Raw genomic sequence first — 17,752 nt, forward strand, 5'->3', positions numbered from 1 at the left:
GTTTGGGGTTGGAAACGGGAGTTTAGCACCAATTTGAGGAGATGAAAATTAAGGCCAATTCTATGTGTGATCTTGACATGCACTCAGATAACCTGTTGTCAAAGGTTTAGAAAGCTCTAACGTAAAGGATCTTTCAGAACTCCTGGGTGTTAAAACAGGTGAGATCATTGTGCAGCATGAAGGGGACATGGGGAAATCACTGTAAATCTTATCGGTTTCTTCTCAGACTGAATGGCTAAATCTTCTAAGTATTCTCCTGTCTTAATTCCATTGATTCCTTGGAAAATCTATGGTTGAAGCACCTTGGAATTGAACTTTAATTCGCAGTGTTTAGTCCCTCCTTATCTCTTTAATCCTCTGGCCGTATTCCTCCAATTCTGGTCTCTTGTACCTCAATGACTTTAATAATTTCACTCCTTTTGCTAATGCCTTCAATTACCCTGGCCCCGAGCTTGGATTTGGCTTACTAGACCACTTTACCTCTCTTTCTTCCATTATTTTGCTCCTCAGTACTTGGCTACTCGACTAAACTTCTTGTTATGTCTTCCAATCTTTCTTTATGAAACAATGTCAAATTTAGTTTGACAACATTTTTGCAGAGTGATGCTACATGAAAGGTGATAGTTTTGCTGCTGTTGCCTGATCAAATATTGTATTTAAATGAAACAAGACTTATGTTTTTTAACGTTACCCGAGGTCAGCATGTTCTGGTTTTAATTTAGGGACTTCCAAACATGTTGGTGATGCCGTAAGAGATCATACTTCTCCATATTTACGGAAGATCTGTATATTAGGAATTACTCCTTGGGGAGTCATCGAAAACCACAGAGATTTGATAGGAAAAGATGTAAGTAAACTGTGTCTGATCAATAGAGCCATTCTATGTGATAATCAAACTGCGCTTGTGACAATAATTCTACTTAACCATGATTAATGTAATTTAATATCTTTGTAATAACAGTTGCCACATATGTCACCCTCAAGTAAAATGAACAATGTACTGTAACATGTAAAAACAAAGAACTGTAGATGCTAGTTTTCTCCAGAGATGCTGTCTGACCAACTGAGTTACTCCAGCACTTTGTGTCCATCCACTGCAATATGTAGTTTATCAACCATTGCATTACATTTAATTGCAAATCACATATTGTAATGAGCCCAAATGCAGACTGTCTGCTTTGTGTGCTATGGATAATAAAGGTTTAAATTGTGCATATAATTGCAAACATTTGAAAAATGTATTTTTCATGTGTCTCCTGATACTTATTATAGACAATAGACAATAGACAATAGGTGCAGGAGTAGGCCATTCAGCCCTTCGAACCAGCACCGCCATTCAATGCGATCATGGCTGATCACTCTCAATCAGTACCCCGTTCCTGCCTTCTCCCAATACCCCCTCACTCCGCTATCCTTAAGAGCTCTATCCAGCTCTCTCTTGAAAGCATCCAACGAACTGGCCTCCACTGCCTTCTGAGGCAGAGAATTCCACACCTTCACCACTCTGACTGAGACGCCTCTGCAAAGAATGAAGTTAGCTGGCAAGCTGTGACCAGGATGATTCTTGAAAGAATTTTGTATGGCATTTTCCAAGTGCCTGTTCCAATCATTTTTAAAATTATTCATGAAATTAGCTTCTGCTGCTTTCTCAGAGTATTCCAGTTCCTAACCAAACTTTGAGATAAAACATGTCTCACATCTTCCTGTAGACTTTTTTTGCAATGGCTTTGAATCAACCGTTTTTCAGTTACCAGAGGGCAGATTTTTCTGCATCTACACTAGTCAAATCTCTACTACTGAGAAGATCAAGAGCAGAATTTCTTCTTCAATTCTATACTACTGTATCTTCATCATCTCTGGGTCCATTTCCTGGAACTCCTCACCCAACAACATAATGGAAATACCTTCAAGTAGTTTAAATTGGCAGCTCATTATCACTTTCTCAGCTGGGATGAAAGATTGACTGCTGGCAATGGCCCACATCTCGTAAATGAATAATAGAAAATTATAAACCTTTATCACATCACTGCTTAATCTTCCCTTTCTCAAAAGGAGCAGTTCTAACTTATTCGCTTACTCCTCAGAGTCTAAATAACTGGTAATAATTCCATCCTGATAATGTGGCAATTTTTCCCTAAGCGGAATATATTTAAGAATGATAACTTGGTGCAGATTGATGAAAGCATCTGAAAATTATTGATCAAAAATAAATTTAAATAAGTATGATTGGTCCACCACCTTCACCAACAATTTGTCCTGAAGTTAGAGTTAAGAAAGTATACCAACTCCCCTACTTTCTCAGAAAACTATTGAAGTTCAGCATGCCTGAAGTTCGGCATGTCTCCAACAAATCTTACTAACGTCTGTAATGTGCCAAAGAAAGCATCCTATCAAGGTGCATAATGGCTTATGAAATCTGCATAATTAACTGATTTGCTAAATTTGCATGTGATTTTGTTTCCCACTGGTTGGCATACACAAGGAAATTGTATTAAACATTTAACGTGGTAGAAAATACAAGCATCTTTTGCAGTTTATGAGAGTGATGATTGGTATTTGTGGAGCCAACTAAACAATATAGACTGACCTATTTTGGCTTCAGACTATGCAAAGATAGACCTTTAAACCTGAAAATCAATTCAAACAAATTTATTAATGTGTGTTCAAAGTAAATTGTTCTAGATTTAAAGTGATAATTTTGTAAACACACTGGTGCACAACTCTTGATTAATTTTGATAATTTTACCAATTTTACCGGGATGCCAATGAATGAATACATTATCAGTTATCCCTATATTTTTAGATTGAAATATTTATAATTTAGCAAGTATCAATATGTCATAATAAAAATCTCCTTAGTACAGGCACATGGATAATTTATATGTAGCAAAATAGAGGTCTGCGATGTCTTAAACTAGTTTTCTATAATTTATTTCTTAAGGTGGTATGTCCCTATCAAATGCTTGGCAATCCTTTGAGCAAGTTGACCAGTTTAAATAGCAAGCATTCACATTTCATCCTGGTAGATGATGGGACTGTTGGGAAGTATGGCAATGAAGTGAAGCTTCGAAGAAAGCTGGAACAATACATTGCACTGCAGAAAATCCATTCTCGTAAGTACAGATGGGCAATTATTGTGTTTGTAACTTGCTCCTCTTCCAATTTATGTGGATTACATTTGTATAGCTGCTCAACATTCTGAGCCCCAAGGAGCTCCCAGCTCCCAGCTCCCAGCTCCCAGCTCCCAGCTCCTTGGATGCAAAAACTAAAAATATATTTTCTTGCACCATCCATGTTCAATTTCTGTTACAGCAGAATTTTGCAGATTTTTCTGTGACAGTGGGAGTAGATCGAGTCATAGAATCTTACAGCGTGGAAACAGGCCCACACCGACCAACATGTCCCATCTACACTAGTCCCACCTGCCTGCATTGGACACATATCCCTCTACACTCTACACCTATCCTATCCACATATCTGTCTAAATGTTTCTTAAATGTTGCAATAGTACCTGAGTCAACTACCTCCTCTGGCAGCTCGTTCCATACATCCACCACCCTTTGTGTGAAAAAGTTACCTCTCAGGTTCCTATTAAATCTTTCCCCCCCTCACTTTAGACGGTGCATCAAACCAATGTATTACTCTCATGATTTTGTACACGTCTATAATATCATCCCTCATCTTCCTGTTCTTGAGTCCTCGCCCGCTCAACCTCTCCTACAGCTCAGGCCCTCGAGACCTGGCAACATCCTCGTAAATCTTCGCTGTACCATTTCTAGCTTAAGATGAGATAGAAAATGTGGGTGTTGAATGTTCCTAGTTCTTACCTAATTTTCTTGTGGCAATGGACAGTGCACCGTGAAACACGACACCAACATGAATGAGTCCCCTGGATCACTTTCGGCTACAATGTTCATTAAATACCCTTTTGCAGGGTTGCTCAATGACTTGAGCTGCCACTTCAATCACTAAAGTCCCAAGGTTAGCCACAAGATGGTTCGGCAAATGTTTTCTTTTGATGTTACCAACCCCCATTTGATCCTTTTGGTTTTCATTTTAGGAATGGGCCAAGGAGTGCCTGTGGTGGGGCTGGTGATTGAAGGGGATCCAAATGTCATCCTGATGGTGTGGGAATACGTAAGGGAAGCTCCTCCTGTGCCTGTTGTTGTGTGTGAAGGAACAGGCAGGGCAGCTGATCTCCTGGCGTTTACCCATAAACACACAGCGGATGGTGGGTACGTTCCTTGCTCACCTATTCTTACATTTAGTGAATTGTTGGATGCAAGGAATGCCGTCTGGTTCACTAGTATCTTTCATGGAAGTAACCAAAAAGGTTTACTGTGTGCATTACTACAGTCCCACCAATGTGGTTGAGCCTTAGCTGCCTCCCCAATTCAATGGAAGTTTAGAATTGAACAATAAGTGCCAGCCTTGGCAGTGACACCTGGAGAAAATAAATTTTACGAAAAATGGCTACAGCAATATTTCTGTTATAAAGGAGCTAATGCCAGATTGAGAGGACTCGAATAGGTCAGACACAGACTAGATAGTCCAACTGGGTAACTCAGCGGGTCAGGCAGCAGTGGGGGAAGGTGATGTAACTGTGCTTCCTAATTGCTCAGCTACTGCTGCCTGCAGTGATATAGTGTGCAAGAAGAATAGATGTATTTTAATGTAAATTGCACAAGTGATCGTCATGTGCATGTCATGACTAAATAGCTGATGTTGTGTGCAGGGTGTGAGATGTTGTTGAGAGCTTCCAATGAGATGAAGAATATAAATATTGGGTGACAGTCTAGATTGACTGAGACAGCCAGTGATTAAAGGAGATGTGAAACGTTGAACAATGTTTGACACCGCAGGCATAACTAATGGGATTTAAGGATGTATTCACTGGTCTTCATCAATCATGGGATGTTTTCCAACACTGCATCTAGGTCATTGAGGCTCAATAGCTGGTGAAGGTGGAATGGAACACTGCTGATTCCTTCTCCCACACGGTCTGGCAATTTACCTGGAGGCCTGCCTGACTAACTGGAAAAGAACATTCCTTCTCCTCTCTGCCTCCTGTACAAAGCCCTCTGATAAAGTAGCTTCCAATGCAAACTGTTAAATGTGCTAGATTTCAGGGCCATGTATGATTGTGCACTCCTGGTGACAAATTTTGGAGGCCACTTGGTAGCACAACTTCCAAAGTTCCATTTATCAAAGAACATTTCTCATTATTTGCAGAACGAGAGCATGTGCTAACAATCAGCTTTACATGTATCAAGACTCTAGCATTTATTAATATAGCACAGATCTACTGGCAGCTGTCAGTTAAACACAATCTTTCGTTTATGGCAGGAAATTGTATCCTGGTTTAGAAGTTGAACTAATATTGATGATCCAGAAGACTTTTAATTTTGGACAGAAGCAATCTGATCATTTATTTAAAATTCTCATGGAATGTATGGAGCACAGAGAATCGGTGAGTATGTTCAAGACACCTGCACAAAGTGGGAACTAAGGTTTTCCAAAGACATTATGAAGATGTTAGTGCAAGTGCTTCAGTAGAATGGAGTTCAGCACATTTTAAAGGATTCTGTTGAAATGAGACTTCAGTTTATACTTTTGTGGGCGAGTTTGTAATAATTAATAGAAGGTTAATGTCAGTAAAGGGAATATTTATCTATTTTTTTAATTGAAATTATGTTAAAAAAAATAATAATTTAGGAAAGAAGGATTTTATGTTGCTATGGATTGCAGTCTTTGTGAATAGGAAATAACTAATTGCATACATGCAACTTCATCCATGTTTAGTTGTATGAATAGATTTGAACTTGTGACCACAGTGTAGTATCTGATGTGCACAGGAGATTTCTGTAGGATCAAGGTTGACAAAAGTATATCAAGAGCTGGCACAGTGGCACAGCAGTAGAATTGCTGTCTTGCAGCGCCAGAGACCTGGGTTTCATCCCAACTACAGGTGGTGTCTTTACTATGTTTGTACATTCTCACTGTGATTGCGTGGGTTTTCTCTGGGTGCTCCAGTTTCCTTACACGCTGTACCGGTTAATTGGCTTCTGTAAATTGTAAATTGTCTCTAGTTTGTAGGATAGTGTTAGTGTACAGGGTGATTGCTGGTCGGCGTGGACTCGGTGGGCCAATGGACCTATTTCCACACTGTATCTCTTAAATCTAATGTCTTAACTACAAGAAACATTGACTTTGCCTACATCCAAATATGGTGCCCTGCTTGTACTTTTGGAAGGAGAGTCAATATCTGCTGCTGCTGACAAGTGATCCTTCCCTTCTCTAAGTGTGCGCCCTCTGATTTGCTCCATCTCTGAGCACTATTTTTTTAATCGTATTAGTAGTAACTAAAATATTAAATGAATTAAAATATATCTGTCTGAGACAGTGCCAAAGCAAAGATTAAATATGTAGAAATAAAATATTTGTAGTTCAGTGTTCAATGCAAAGATGGGATATGTGCACTATATTACTAAAATAATTAAACAATGTTTGCAATTGAAGAGTTATTAAAATGGGACATAAAATTAAATCATCACATTTGAATTGTGAGTCATCATGCACTGGTGTGGGAAATTATACCATCTTTAGTGTCATTCACCACATCAATGGAAGATCCTAGGTAGTAATCAGATGCAAAACTGCAGAGAAGCTGGCAAGAGGAGATACAAGCACCGCATCCCAGTGGCAATGAACTGGGTTCAGAAACAACAAAAAGATATCAGTGCTTAAAGCACTAGGTTACAAAGCAGATGACCAAAACTTGAGTTATATTCATTTCAGTGTCGAAGGTTAAGAGGTGATTTATTTCACACATTTAGAGGGAAAATAAAGCTTCAGCAGTACTAACTTCAAAAAAGTTATTTGTGGAGATATTAAAAGTGTGAGGTTTGACAGTGAATTTAGAGGTAGGTCATTTAAGCCTTAAATCTGGAAAGAATATTTCAGACAAAGGGCAAAGTGAATGGGGAATTCTCTCCCTTTGAGGGATGTGGAGACTACGTTAATTGAAATTACTAGTCTTGTGGTGACAGATTTTTTAACTGATAATGGTATCAAAGGATGTCATTTAAAGGAGGATAAGAAGATCTGAGCATAGATTGGCCAAGGTGTAGCAGAACATCAGACCGGGTTGAAGGTTCAGAATGGTCTGCTTTAGCTCCTATGAGCAAGTCAAATTGTTAATTACTGTTTAGCTTCTGATGGTGACTGATGACTTCACATTGATGGTCCTATAACTAACGTTCATTATCAAGGCTCAGGCAAGAGGAGAGACAACCTGGACTCTGAAAGCAACATCAAACCTAAAGTCATAGAGTTGTGCAGTTTAGAAAGAAGCTCCTTGGCCCACCATCCATGCCAACCAAGATATCTTCCTGAGCTGGTCCCATTTGCTTGCCTCTATCCCTAAAACTTTTCCTATCCATGCACCTGTCCGGTTTTCTTCTAAACATGGTGATTTTACTTGCCTTAATCACTTCCTTTGGCAGCTCATTCCATAAACCTAGAATGGAAGAACAACAGTAATAAATCAGAAGGATGAATTAGAGATGAAATGGGTAGGAATAAAATAGCCTCATAAGGGAAAGTAAATGATAAGATTCGGATAAATAAAGTTTATTAAGTTCGTTTATGAAAGGATAACAGCTCCATCTTCTCTTGTGAACACAGATTACAATCTTTGATGCAGATTCAGAGGAACAGCAGGATATTGACCTGGCAATCTTAACTGCTCTCCTCAAAGGTATTAATGTTTAATTGCTTCCTTGAAGTGCATTGTGCCTAAATTCATCAAATCCTAAAGTAAAATCTTTTTTCTTTTTTTTTTGAAGGTACAAATACTTCTGCATCAGACCAGTTAAGTTTGGCACTGGCATGGGATAGAGTGGACATTGCCAAGAGAAACATTTTGGTTTATGGGCAACACTGGAAGGTATTCTACATCTTTTTTAGAAACAAAGAACTGCAGATGCTGGTTTATACCAAAGATAGATACTGGAGTAACTCAGCGGGTCAGTCAGCATCTCCAGAGAAAAAAAGATGGGTGACGTTTTGGGGCAGGATCCTTCTTCAGACTGAAAGTAGGGGGATAATAATGATTTCTATAAATTATAGACATAATTTCTGCCTGACTTGTTGAGTATCTCCAACAATTTTTATTACAGATTTCCAACATCAGCAGTTTTTGCTTTTGGATTATTGAAGGGCCTTCAATATTTTAATATCTTCATATTAAGATCCGAAGGACAGCTGGTTTTGAAAATCTATATTTCACCAAACATCTACAACCTGCAATTTGGTCACTTGCCATAACTCTGTTTTCTACAGACAGAAGTTGCACAGACAAGGCAGAGAACTGTTTAGATAAATACTTGAGGAAGTAGGTGCAGAACCTTTGAGTTAAGGTACAGAAGTAGCACTAATTGGGATGTTGCTTTGAACATTGGCAGATTCACGTGGCCTGAGTGATTCTCCTTTTGCTCTATTTTTCTGTGATTCTCAAGATCCAGAAACTATAAACAAATTAGGTCAGCATCTCCCTTTGATGCAATAAACCAGTGAGCTACTGCTGTGGTGTAGGAGATGCCATCTTCTCGGTGAGTTTGTGTTGCCTCCCAGGTTGCCACCTTTCAGGTGGACAATTTATGTCATAGTAGTTTGCAAAGAAGAACATGGTGTTGTCCAGGCAATCTGCTTCCTGTGACCAACATTCTCAAGAGTAGATTGACTGGTCACTCATGCATTATGAAGTTTTGCTCTATGCAAAATGTAATTACAGTTTCTATTAAGGACTGTAGTAGCAATTCTGCAGTAATTCAATATATATATAAAGTATATAAAGGGCTTTGGGATATCATGTGATGTGAAGTAAATCTTCTAAGTTGATGATACAGAGAGCGTAAGCAAATTTCCTGTGAGATATTTTCACAAATACTGGTGGTTGTCAGTGTGTTTAAAAAAAAAAAAAAAAAATCTCCAAGCACACAATTGCTCGAATATTCCCATTCAAAGTAGCACACCTGCAGAATCTAAACTAATCACTTTCAGTAAAAAGCATTCAGTTGTAAGAAAATGTCTTGACTCTGAAGTCTCCTGAGAACAATCTGTACTATGCTAATTGAACAACTCCAGTCTTTGTGGAAATCTGTTACATCCAGACATTATCGTACAATGGATCAGTAGTTTCCCCCTCACTGCCTCAGAGGTTATATTTAAACAATGAGCACCTTTGGAGAGACATCTGCTCTGTTAACGCACACTGCAGATACAACCTGTTTTATCAATTTTATTCTTTTTATCAAGAAAGTTAAAATCAGTTTTTATAACTTGTTAATTTTAGTTCTGATGTGATCAACCCCTCAAAGGGATTTTGTAATACGATTCAGAAATTTTAGCCAAGATCTGTAAATTGTTTCTTCTCCTCCCTTTCCCTCTCGAGAGATCCTTGCTTTCTAAACTGACTAAAGTTACTTCCATGACGATTTGCACTGAGAAGATCAAGAGGATTTCCAAAATTATAGGGATCTCTGAAGCATTGTGACTGGATTTCCAACTTCTCACCCCCATCATCCTCCTCACTCACCTCATTCAAAACATCACTGAAGTCTCACCTGTTCAGCACTGCCTTCAATCACTGACCGTCACCTCACCTTCTTTTTCCTTTTTCTGTTTGTTTACTTATTTATCTATTTATTTTATTTTCTATGTTTTAGTAAACCCTGTAAAGCGTCTTTGAGTGTTTAGAAAAGCGCTATATAAATATAATGCATTATTATTATTATTATTATCATTATCTCCTCCTAGAGGAGATGGATGTTTCTTTTTTTGTGTGTTTTTGGGGTTGGGTGGTTTGAGTGCCTGTTTGATGCTTTTATTGTTGGACTGTGTTTTTGGGGGTTTTGGGGTGTGTGATTTGAATGCCTATTTAATGCTTTTATTGTTGGACTGTGTTTTGGGGGGTTTTTGGGGTTGGGTAATTTTGGGTGCCTGTTTAGTGCTTTTATTGTTGGACTGTGGGTGATTGAATTAACATTTTGTTCAAGATGGCCGCGCCGTTGTGTTTGGCTGCCTGCCACTGTATGTTTCTTTTTTTTCCTGGTCAGATGTGCAGCACTTTGGTCAACGTGGGTTGTTTTTAAATGTGCTATACAAATAAATTGACTTGACTTGACTAGACTAATTGAAAGAGCTAATTGTGGCATGTTATGTTTCCACAACAGCCTTTGTTTTTCATGTAACATTTCACTTATGTTTACTTGTGGTGAGAAAATTCATGAGTGAGATTTCGTAGATCTCTTCTACGTCTGGAATTTCCATCTGCATGCTCATTCCTTTGTGTAGGAAGGAACAGCAGATGCTGGTTTAAACTGAAGATAGACACAAAAAGCTGGTATTTATTCACAAAATGCTGGAGTAACTCAGCAGGTCAGGCAGCATCTCAGGAGAAGGAATGGGTGACGTTTCGGGTCGAGACCCTTCTTCAGACTGATGTCAGGGGGGCGGGACAAAGGAAGGATATAGGTGGAGACAGGAAGACAGTGGGAGATCTGGGAAGGGGGAGGGGAAGAGAGGGACAAAGGAACTATCTAAAGTTGGAGAAGTCAATGTTCATACCACTGGGCTGCAAGCTGCCCAGGTGAAATATGAGGTGCTGTTTCTCCAATTTCTGGTGGGCCTCACTATGGCACTGGAGGAGGCCCATGACAGAAAGGTCAGACTGGGAGTGGGAGGGGGAATTGTAGTGCTCAGCCACCGGGAGATCAGGTTGGTTAAGGTGGACTGAGCGAAGGTGTTGAGTGAAGCGATCGCCGAGCCTGCTTTTGGTTTCGCCGATGTTTCGCGTTTGGTTTCCAGGTGAGACAGAGGTTCACCTGCACCTCCTCCAACCTCATCTATTGCATCCGCTGCTCTAGATGTCAACTTCCTTACATCGGCGAAACCAAACGCAGGTTGGAGGAACAGCACCTCATATTTCGTCTGGGCAGCTTGCAGCCCAGTGGTATGAACATTGACTTCTCCAACTTTAGATAGTTCCTCTGTCCCTCTCTTCCCCCTCTTCCCAGATCTCCCACTGTCTTCCTGTCTCCACCTATATCCTTCCTTTGTCCCGCCCCCCTGACCAGTCTGAAGAAGGATCTCGACCCGAAACGTCACCCATTCCTTCTCTCCTGAGATGCTGCCTGACCTGCTGAGTTATTCCAGCATTTTGTGAATAACTACCTTCGATTTGTACCAGCATCTGTAGTTATTTTCTGACACAAAAAGCTGGAGTAACTCAGCGAGGCAGGCAGCATCTCTGGAGAAGAGGAATAGGTGACCTTTCAGATCCGGACCCTTCTTCAGACTGAGAGTCAGGGGAAAGGGAAACGAGAGATATAGATGGTGATATAGAGAGATATAAAACAAATGAATGAAAGATATGCAAAAAGTAACGATGATCAAGGAAAGGTGGAGCCCACAATGGTCCATTGTTGGCTGTGGGCTAGGTGAAAATGAGTTATACAAACACTGAAACTCAAAAGGACGACAAAAAAACTAGTATGACGACTAGGGTGGGGGAGGAACGCAGAGCGAAGGGATGCAAGGATTAATTGAAGTTCTAGAAATCAATATACCGCTGGGTTGTAAGCTGCCCAAGTGAAATATGAGGCATTGTTCCTCCAATTTGTGTTTGGCTTCACTCTGACAATGGAGGAGACCTAGGACAGAAAGGTCAGTATGGGAATGGGAAGGGGAGTTAAAAATGTTTGGCAACTGGGTCTTCTCTTTTATTGGAAAGGATGACTGGAGAAAGGTCACCTCCAAATGGTGTGTATTCCATTGAAATAAGAATGGATACAGTGAATGGAATAAGACAGATTAGCAGCATCTGTGGGAAGAGAAACCCACAGACAGCTGTGGAGGCCATGTCAATGGATATTTAGGTGGAGATTCACAGATTCTTGATTAGTATGGGTGTCAGGGATTATGGGGAGAAGGCGAATAGGATTGAGAGGGAAATATAGATCAGTCATGATTGAATTTTCGAGTAGACTTGATGGGCCGAATGGCCGAATTCTGCTCCTTTAACTTATGAACTTATGAAACCAGTTTGCATACCAGGTTGAAGATCCTTGATCAGTACTGTGAAAGAGAGAAAACAAATTAGTCTAAGTAACAGAGAAGGAGGGGAGGGCAATGGGTGGAATTAAAGGAAAGGGTGACATGCTGGACAACCATTGAATGGACAAATAAGCTTCTTTTCTCCGTGTAATCTGTTGCTAACATTGTGAAGTTGTGATGTTGTATCTTCTGACCTACTGGAATGTGTTGTAGAGTATATGATTTGCAACATGACCTTCTGGCTCTTTTAGTCAATGTGCCGACTGATGAATGCAAGCATGTCGTATGCTTTCTTTATTACTCTAACTGAATGAGATTAGGTTCAGGGATTCATGGATAGATCGGTACTAAACTGAAAGTGGGTTTGATGCAGGCGTTTTACACTTTTCCTGCCAACATGAATCAGAAGTTTATAAAGCACATCATTCTTGCATATTATTATGTCTGCACTGGATTTATATGAAAGCTCAGATTTACACCAATAAAGCAATTTGCAGTTTTAATTGGAAATCGTAATGGTGTAATTGTTGGGTTTGGAGTTCTATTGAGATATTTAACCCCTGATAATGTTATTTTGCATTGATTGTGTGTAGGTGGGTTCACTGGAACAGGCCATGCTTGATGCTTTGTTAATGGACCGGGTGGACTTTGTGAAACTATTGATTGAGAGTGGAGTGAGCATGCATCGATTCCTCACCATCTTCAGGCTCGAGGAACTCTACAACATGGTCTGCAAACCTCTTATATTCTTTGAATGCATACTGCTTTTTTTTCACACTTTCAGACTTTTTTAGAGGGTAGCCACACTAGAAAGCAGAGTGGCAATTAATGGCTGTTGTACATGCCTGGCTGACCCAGCAGCTGTCTTGAAATAATTACTTAAAAAGGAAATTCTGTTTGAAAAATTTTCAAGGGTTCTTTGGAGATGTAATAAACAGGATGGATAAAGTGCAATTGGTAGAAGTTGTGTATTAGGAATTCCAGAAGGTATTCAGTATAATCGTTCAGTTCACCAGATAAGACAACATAAGGTTAGCAGCAATATATTGACATGGGTAAAGAATTGATTAACTAACAGGAAACCGAGTCAGGATTGTAGATGCAGTCCAGACCATCACACAAACCAACCTCTCTTCCAATGACTCCATTTACGCTTCACGCTCCCTCAGTAAGGCCACCAGCATAAGCAAGGATGAGTCTCACCCTGGTCACTCCCCCTTCTTCCCTTTCCCATCAGGCATGAGGTACAGAAGTGTGAAGATGTAACCTCCGGATTCAGGGACGGGTTTTTTTCAGCCGCTGGTCAATTGATCTGCTCAGTTTGGCTGATGGCCAATGTTTACACTGTTGTGGTAATTGCACACAAGGGCAAGTGAGGGATTCATTGTAATCCTATCTTGAGCCCGTGAGCAAGGAATCTTTGGTCATTGAATCGCTCCATTAATTATTGATCTGTGCTGAGATGATAGTCAATATGTGAAATTAATTTGTATTGCATTCTAATGTAAAAAATTCTAATATTACTAATTTACTCCACAGAAACAAGGGCCAACTAAAGTTTTATTGCATCACTTGGTTCGAGACATGAAGCAGGTAAAGTTGGGTTAAAGACAATTAGTTCAGTAGAAATTAGTGTTCAGTGACTCGTGCTTGATGAAAGCCTAAATCTTAGTTTTAGTTTAGTTTTAGTGATACAACGTGGAAACAGGCCATTCGGCCCATTGCGTCCACATCAACCTGCAATCACCCATACACTAGTTTCATCCTACACATTAGGGATAATTTACAGAAGCCAATTAACCTACAAACCTGCACATCTTTGGAATGTGGGAGGAAACCAGAGGACCCGGAAAATACCCATGCGCTCACAGAGAGAGTGTACAAACTCCGTAAAGACAGCAGCAGAGACCCGGATTCAGTCCTGATTACGGGTGCCATCTGTATGGAGTTTGTACGTTCTCCCCGTGACCGCATGGTTTTTCTCCGTGTGCTCCAGTTTCCTCCCACGCTCCAAAGATGTTAGGTTAATTGGCTTTGTTTAAAAAAAGTTCCCTATTTTGTAGGATAGTGCTAGTGTACAAGGTGATCGCTGGCGGTGCGGACTCGGTGGGGCAAAGGGCATGTTTACGTACTGTATCACTAAACTAAACTAAATTATAAAGCACCCGGAGTCAGGATTGAACTTGGGTCTCTGGCGCTGTAAAGCTGCAACTCCACCGCTGCGCCACTTTGTCGCCATAAATTTCTTCCAGGAGTGAAACTGGGAAGGAATTCTTGAGGAAATAGGAGGATGTCATTGTTATACCTAAAATCTTATTGATGTACGGACGTGAAGAGAAAAAAGCATTGCTTAAAACACTTCATTTGTTGGGAATGAAACACAAGGTGGAAGGAATGGACAGGCACAATTTTGGGTTATTCTGGCATTTGCTGGGACACTGGTCAGATAAAACAACAGATGAATATATGAGGAATAAGTCAACAAGGAAGAGGTATGCCCAGAGGATGTTTGACTCTTTAGGGAACACCATTTGTGATGTTCCCATTCACTGAAGTTACCTGGGCTGGGAAGAGGGTGACTGCTCACGGCAAAGTCATAAGATCACCATACGATCATAAGTGATATGAGCAGAATGAGGCTATTCAGCCCATCAAGTCTACTCCACCATTCAATCATGGCTGATCTATCTCTCCCTCCTAACCCCATTCTCCTGCCTACTTCTGCGGTCTCCCCATAACCTCTCACACCCGTACTGATCAATAATCTATCTATCTCTGCCTTAAATATATCCACTGACTTTGCCTCCACAACCTTCTGTGGCAAAGAATTCCACAGATTCACCACCCTTCGGCATCTGCCTTCTGTTGGTCAGGTAAGCGGAAAGGCACTACCCCCTTGTCTGTGAGATATGACCAGGTGGGTCATATTGATCCCATGTCAGGACTCAACGGCTGGCTCGTGAATGAAAGCGTTTCTAGCTTGAGCCCCAACTCCCCATCTGACAGGAGTAGGCAGAAGCGTGGTGTCCACTGACGTATCCCAGAAGCTATGTCTTGCTGGTCACAGCAGACTTTGTGACCTTCCCAGCGGAACCCTGCTGAATTTCCGCTGGGGGTTTCTTGCACCCAGCATAGAATTCCACTAGGGTTGGGGGAGTTGATTGATTGATTGAAAGATACAGCATTGGAACATGCCCTTTGGCCCAGGGAATCCATCCAGGCCAATCATCTGTTACCAATTCACACTAGGTCTATACTAGGTCTGCACTATTCCACTTTCACATCCACTCCCTACTCACTTGGGGCAATTTACAGAGGCCAAATAACCTACATACCCGCATGTTTTTGGAATGCATGTGGCAACTAGAGCACCCTGAGGTAACCCACATGTTCACAGGAAGAAGGTGCAAATTCAACACAGACAGCACGTCCAAGGTCAAAATTGGACTCTGGTCTTTAGCACTGTGAGACAGCAGTTCTATCAGCTGTGCCGCTGAGCTGCCAATAAAAATTAAGTAGATCACATCTACAGGCAATGAGATGATTGAAGAGAAATTTGCAGCATCAATAAAACTATGCAGATTTTATTGAGAATTTGAATACGAACTTTTGTTTGCAGAGCAACCTACCACCCGGTTACAAGATTACCTTGATCGATATTGGTTTGGTGATGGAATATCTGGTCGGTGGGGCATACAGAAGCAGCTATACACGGAAATCCTTCAGACTCCTCTATAACAGCCTCTACAGACAACACAAGGTTAATTAATCCATCACTTTTGTGGGGATGTTCTGTTGTAATAATGCTCGCATCAAATCAATTGATTACTGTTAATGTTGTGTTAAGCAATTTTTTTAATAACTATGGGGTGGTTCATTCTAGAAGGGGAGAAAGAAAAATAACTTTAAAACTATAAATATCTATTTTTGCAATCAAATCTTTTGACATTTAATCAAACCATTTTCCTCACTATTGTGGAGGGGAAGTGACTTCCTGAGTGTTGGTAATGTTCATGTTGACTTTTCTGTCACACTGCAAGTGATTGGTGTGTCAACGTATTTCAATTTACACATTTGAACTGTGTATTTGGGTTTGAATGCACAATCAAAGATTCAACAGTGAGAGATTACAAATCTGACAATATTAATTACAACTATTCCAGGGGATTGTTAATAAATTAGTGATAAAATTAAAGGAGTTTTGATGTCCTAGGAAAGGGCAATGAGATTTCTTTGAATTTGCTTCAAAGGTCAGCTACATTGTGGTTGAAGATTTGCAAATTCTTCTAGAAATTTATTCCATTAGTATCCAGAACTCTCTTAATTGCATATATTCAATTATTAACCCTTCACAAACATGAGAAGTAGTAAACTCTGTAAACTCACAACCTTTGAGCAAAGACAATTTTGTCACCAAAGTAACCAAACAGCTATGACCTTTATTTTGACTCTCAAGCTTCAATAATCAGTTTCTCAGTATACCTGTGAATTCCTTTAAAAATGTTACATGTTTCAATGAGATCACCTCCTATTTTTTAAATCCCCAGAGAATATTAGACCTTAAATCAATAATCCCCATGGAATAACCCTTTCACCCAAGTACTTTGATAATGTTTTGGATGAAGCTCTTTGAATATTTTACCTACATTAATTTTATTAATCTTTCTCCATTTGGCATCATGCTTTTATATTCTTCCCTTCTTCTCCTCATATGATCTGACCCATCACTCATTAACTCTATGTATCTCCCTGACCTCTTTCATTCATAAATATACTTATCCACCTAGCTTTGTATTATCAGTAAACTTTAATATATTACTTTCAACCTATTTGACTAAGGTTGAGAAATGATTGTAAGTAGCTGAGGGTCAAACATTGATGCATGTCGCTTTCATAAGTCGCATTTTGCCACTTTGAATATGATAAGAGAACCAAAATCAAATTATTAATTATAGTCATTTAGCTGCGTGATGATACAGCACAGAAAAAGGCTCTTTGATCCACCATTTACCTTTATACTTATCAAAGCTAGTCACATTCATTCACATTTGGTCCTTGGCATTCTATATCTTTGCAATTCCAGTACCTGTACAGATGTCCATATCAAACTCTTGAAAACCCAATGATGAAAGCTATCAAGTTCTGGGGATTTATTGATTTTTTTTGATCCAGTCAGGATCGAACCCGGGTCTCTAGCACTGTAAGACAGCAACTCTACCGCTGCGCCACTGTGCCACCTTATGATTGCAGTCATTTGACCTAGAAAACATTATTATCTATTGTTATTTGTTGTTCTACATATACTGATTCTACATTCTGATTTTCTATGCTATGAACTCTTTGAGTTTGCATGTATTTATAGGTCTAACCTTTTCTATTTTGTTTTCTAAAAGATAATTACTTGGATTATTTAGTACCTAATGATGTGACCCTGTAACTACAGTCAACTGGAATAGGCTGGTAGTCACTTGAGCCTAATTTAACATTTATTAAGGTGATGATGGATTGGAGAGGGGAAGAATAGAAGGGGGAGTAAATGCTATATAAGGGGATGTAGCTTGCAAGAGAGATGGTTAAGAAAAGTGTAAAGGAGAAAGCGTGGGAGAAGTAGAAGTGTTGTTGAGTACTAAAAGGA

General features: G+C 39.9%; 1 protein-coding gene across 1 annotated transcript in view; it reads left to right on the forward strand.

The window, feature by feature from the left end:
• The window catches only part of trpm6 (transient receptor potential cation channel, subfamily M, member 6), a 118,893-nt gene that overhangs the window by 20,292 nt on the left and 80,849 nt on the right, over nt 1-17,752 (forward strand). Inside the window, exons 6-14 of the mRNA XM_078396261.1 lie at nt 723-847; nt 2,942-3,113; nt 4,061-4,235; nt 5,347-5,470; nt 7,687-7,759; nt 7,848-7,948; nt 12,711-12,845; nt 13,657-13,710; nt 15,737-15,877. Of these exons, the coding sequence (XP_078252387.1) occupies nt 723-847; nt 2,942-3,113; nt 4,061-4,235; nt 5,347-5,470; nt 7,687-7,759; nt 7,848-7,948; nt 12,711-12,845; nt 13,657-13,710; nt 15,737-15,877 (1,100 nt within the window). The remainder of the gene's footprint in view (nt 1-722; nt 848-2,941; nt 3,114-4,060; nt 4,236-5,346; nt 5,471-7,686; nt 7,760-7,847; nt 7,949-12,710; nt 12,846-13,656; nt 13,711-15,736; nt 15,878-17,752) is intronic.

This window comes from Rhinoraja longicauda, chromosome 3, assembly GCF_053455715.1.
Source record: "Rhinoraja longicauda isolate Sanriku21f chromosome 3, sRhiLon1.1, whole genome shotgun sequence".
Classification (NCBI taxonomy): domain Eukaryota; kingdom Metazoa; phylum Chordata; class Chondrichthyes; order Rajiformes; family Arhynchobatidae; genus Rhinoraja; species Rhinoraja longicauda.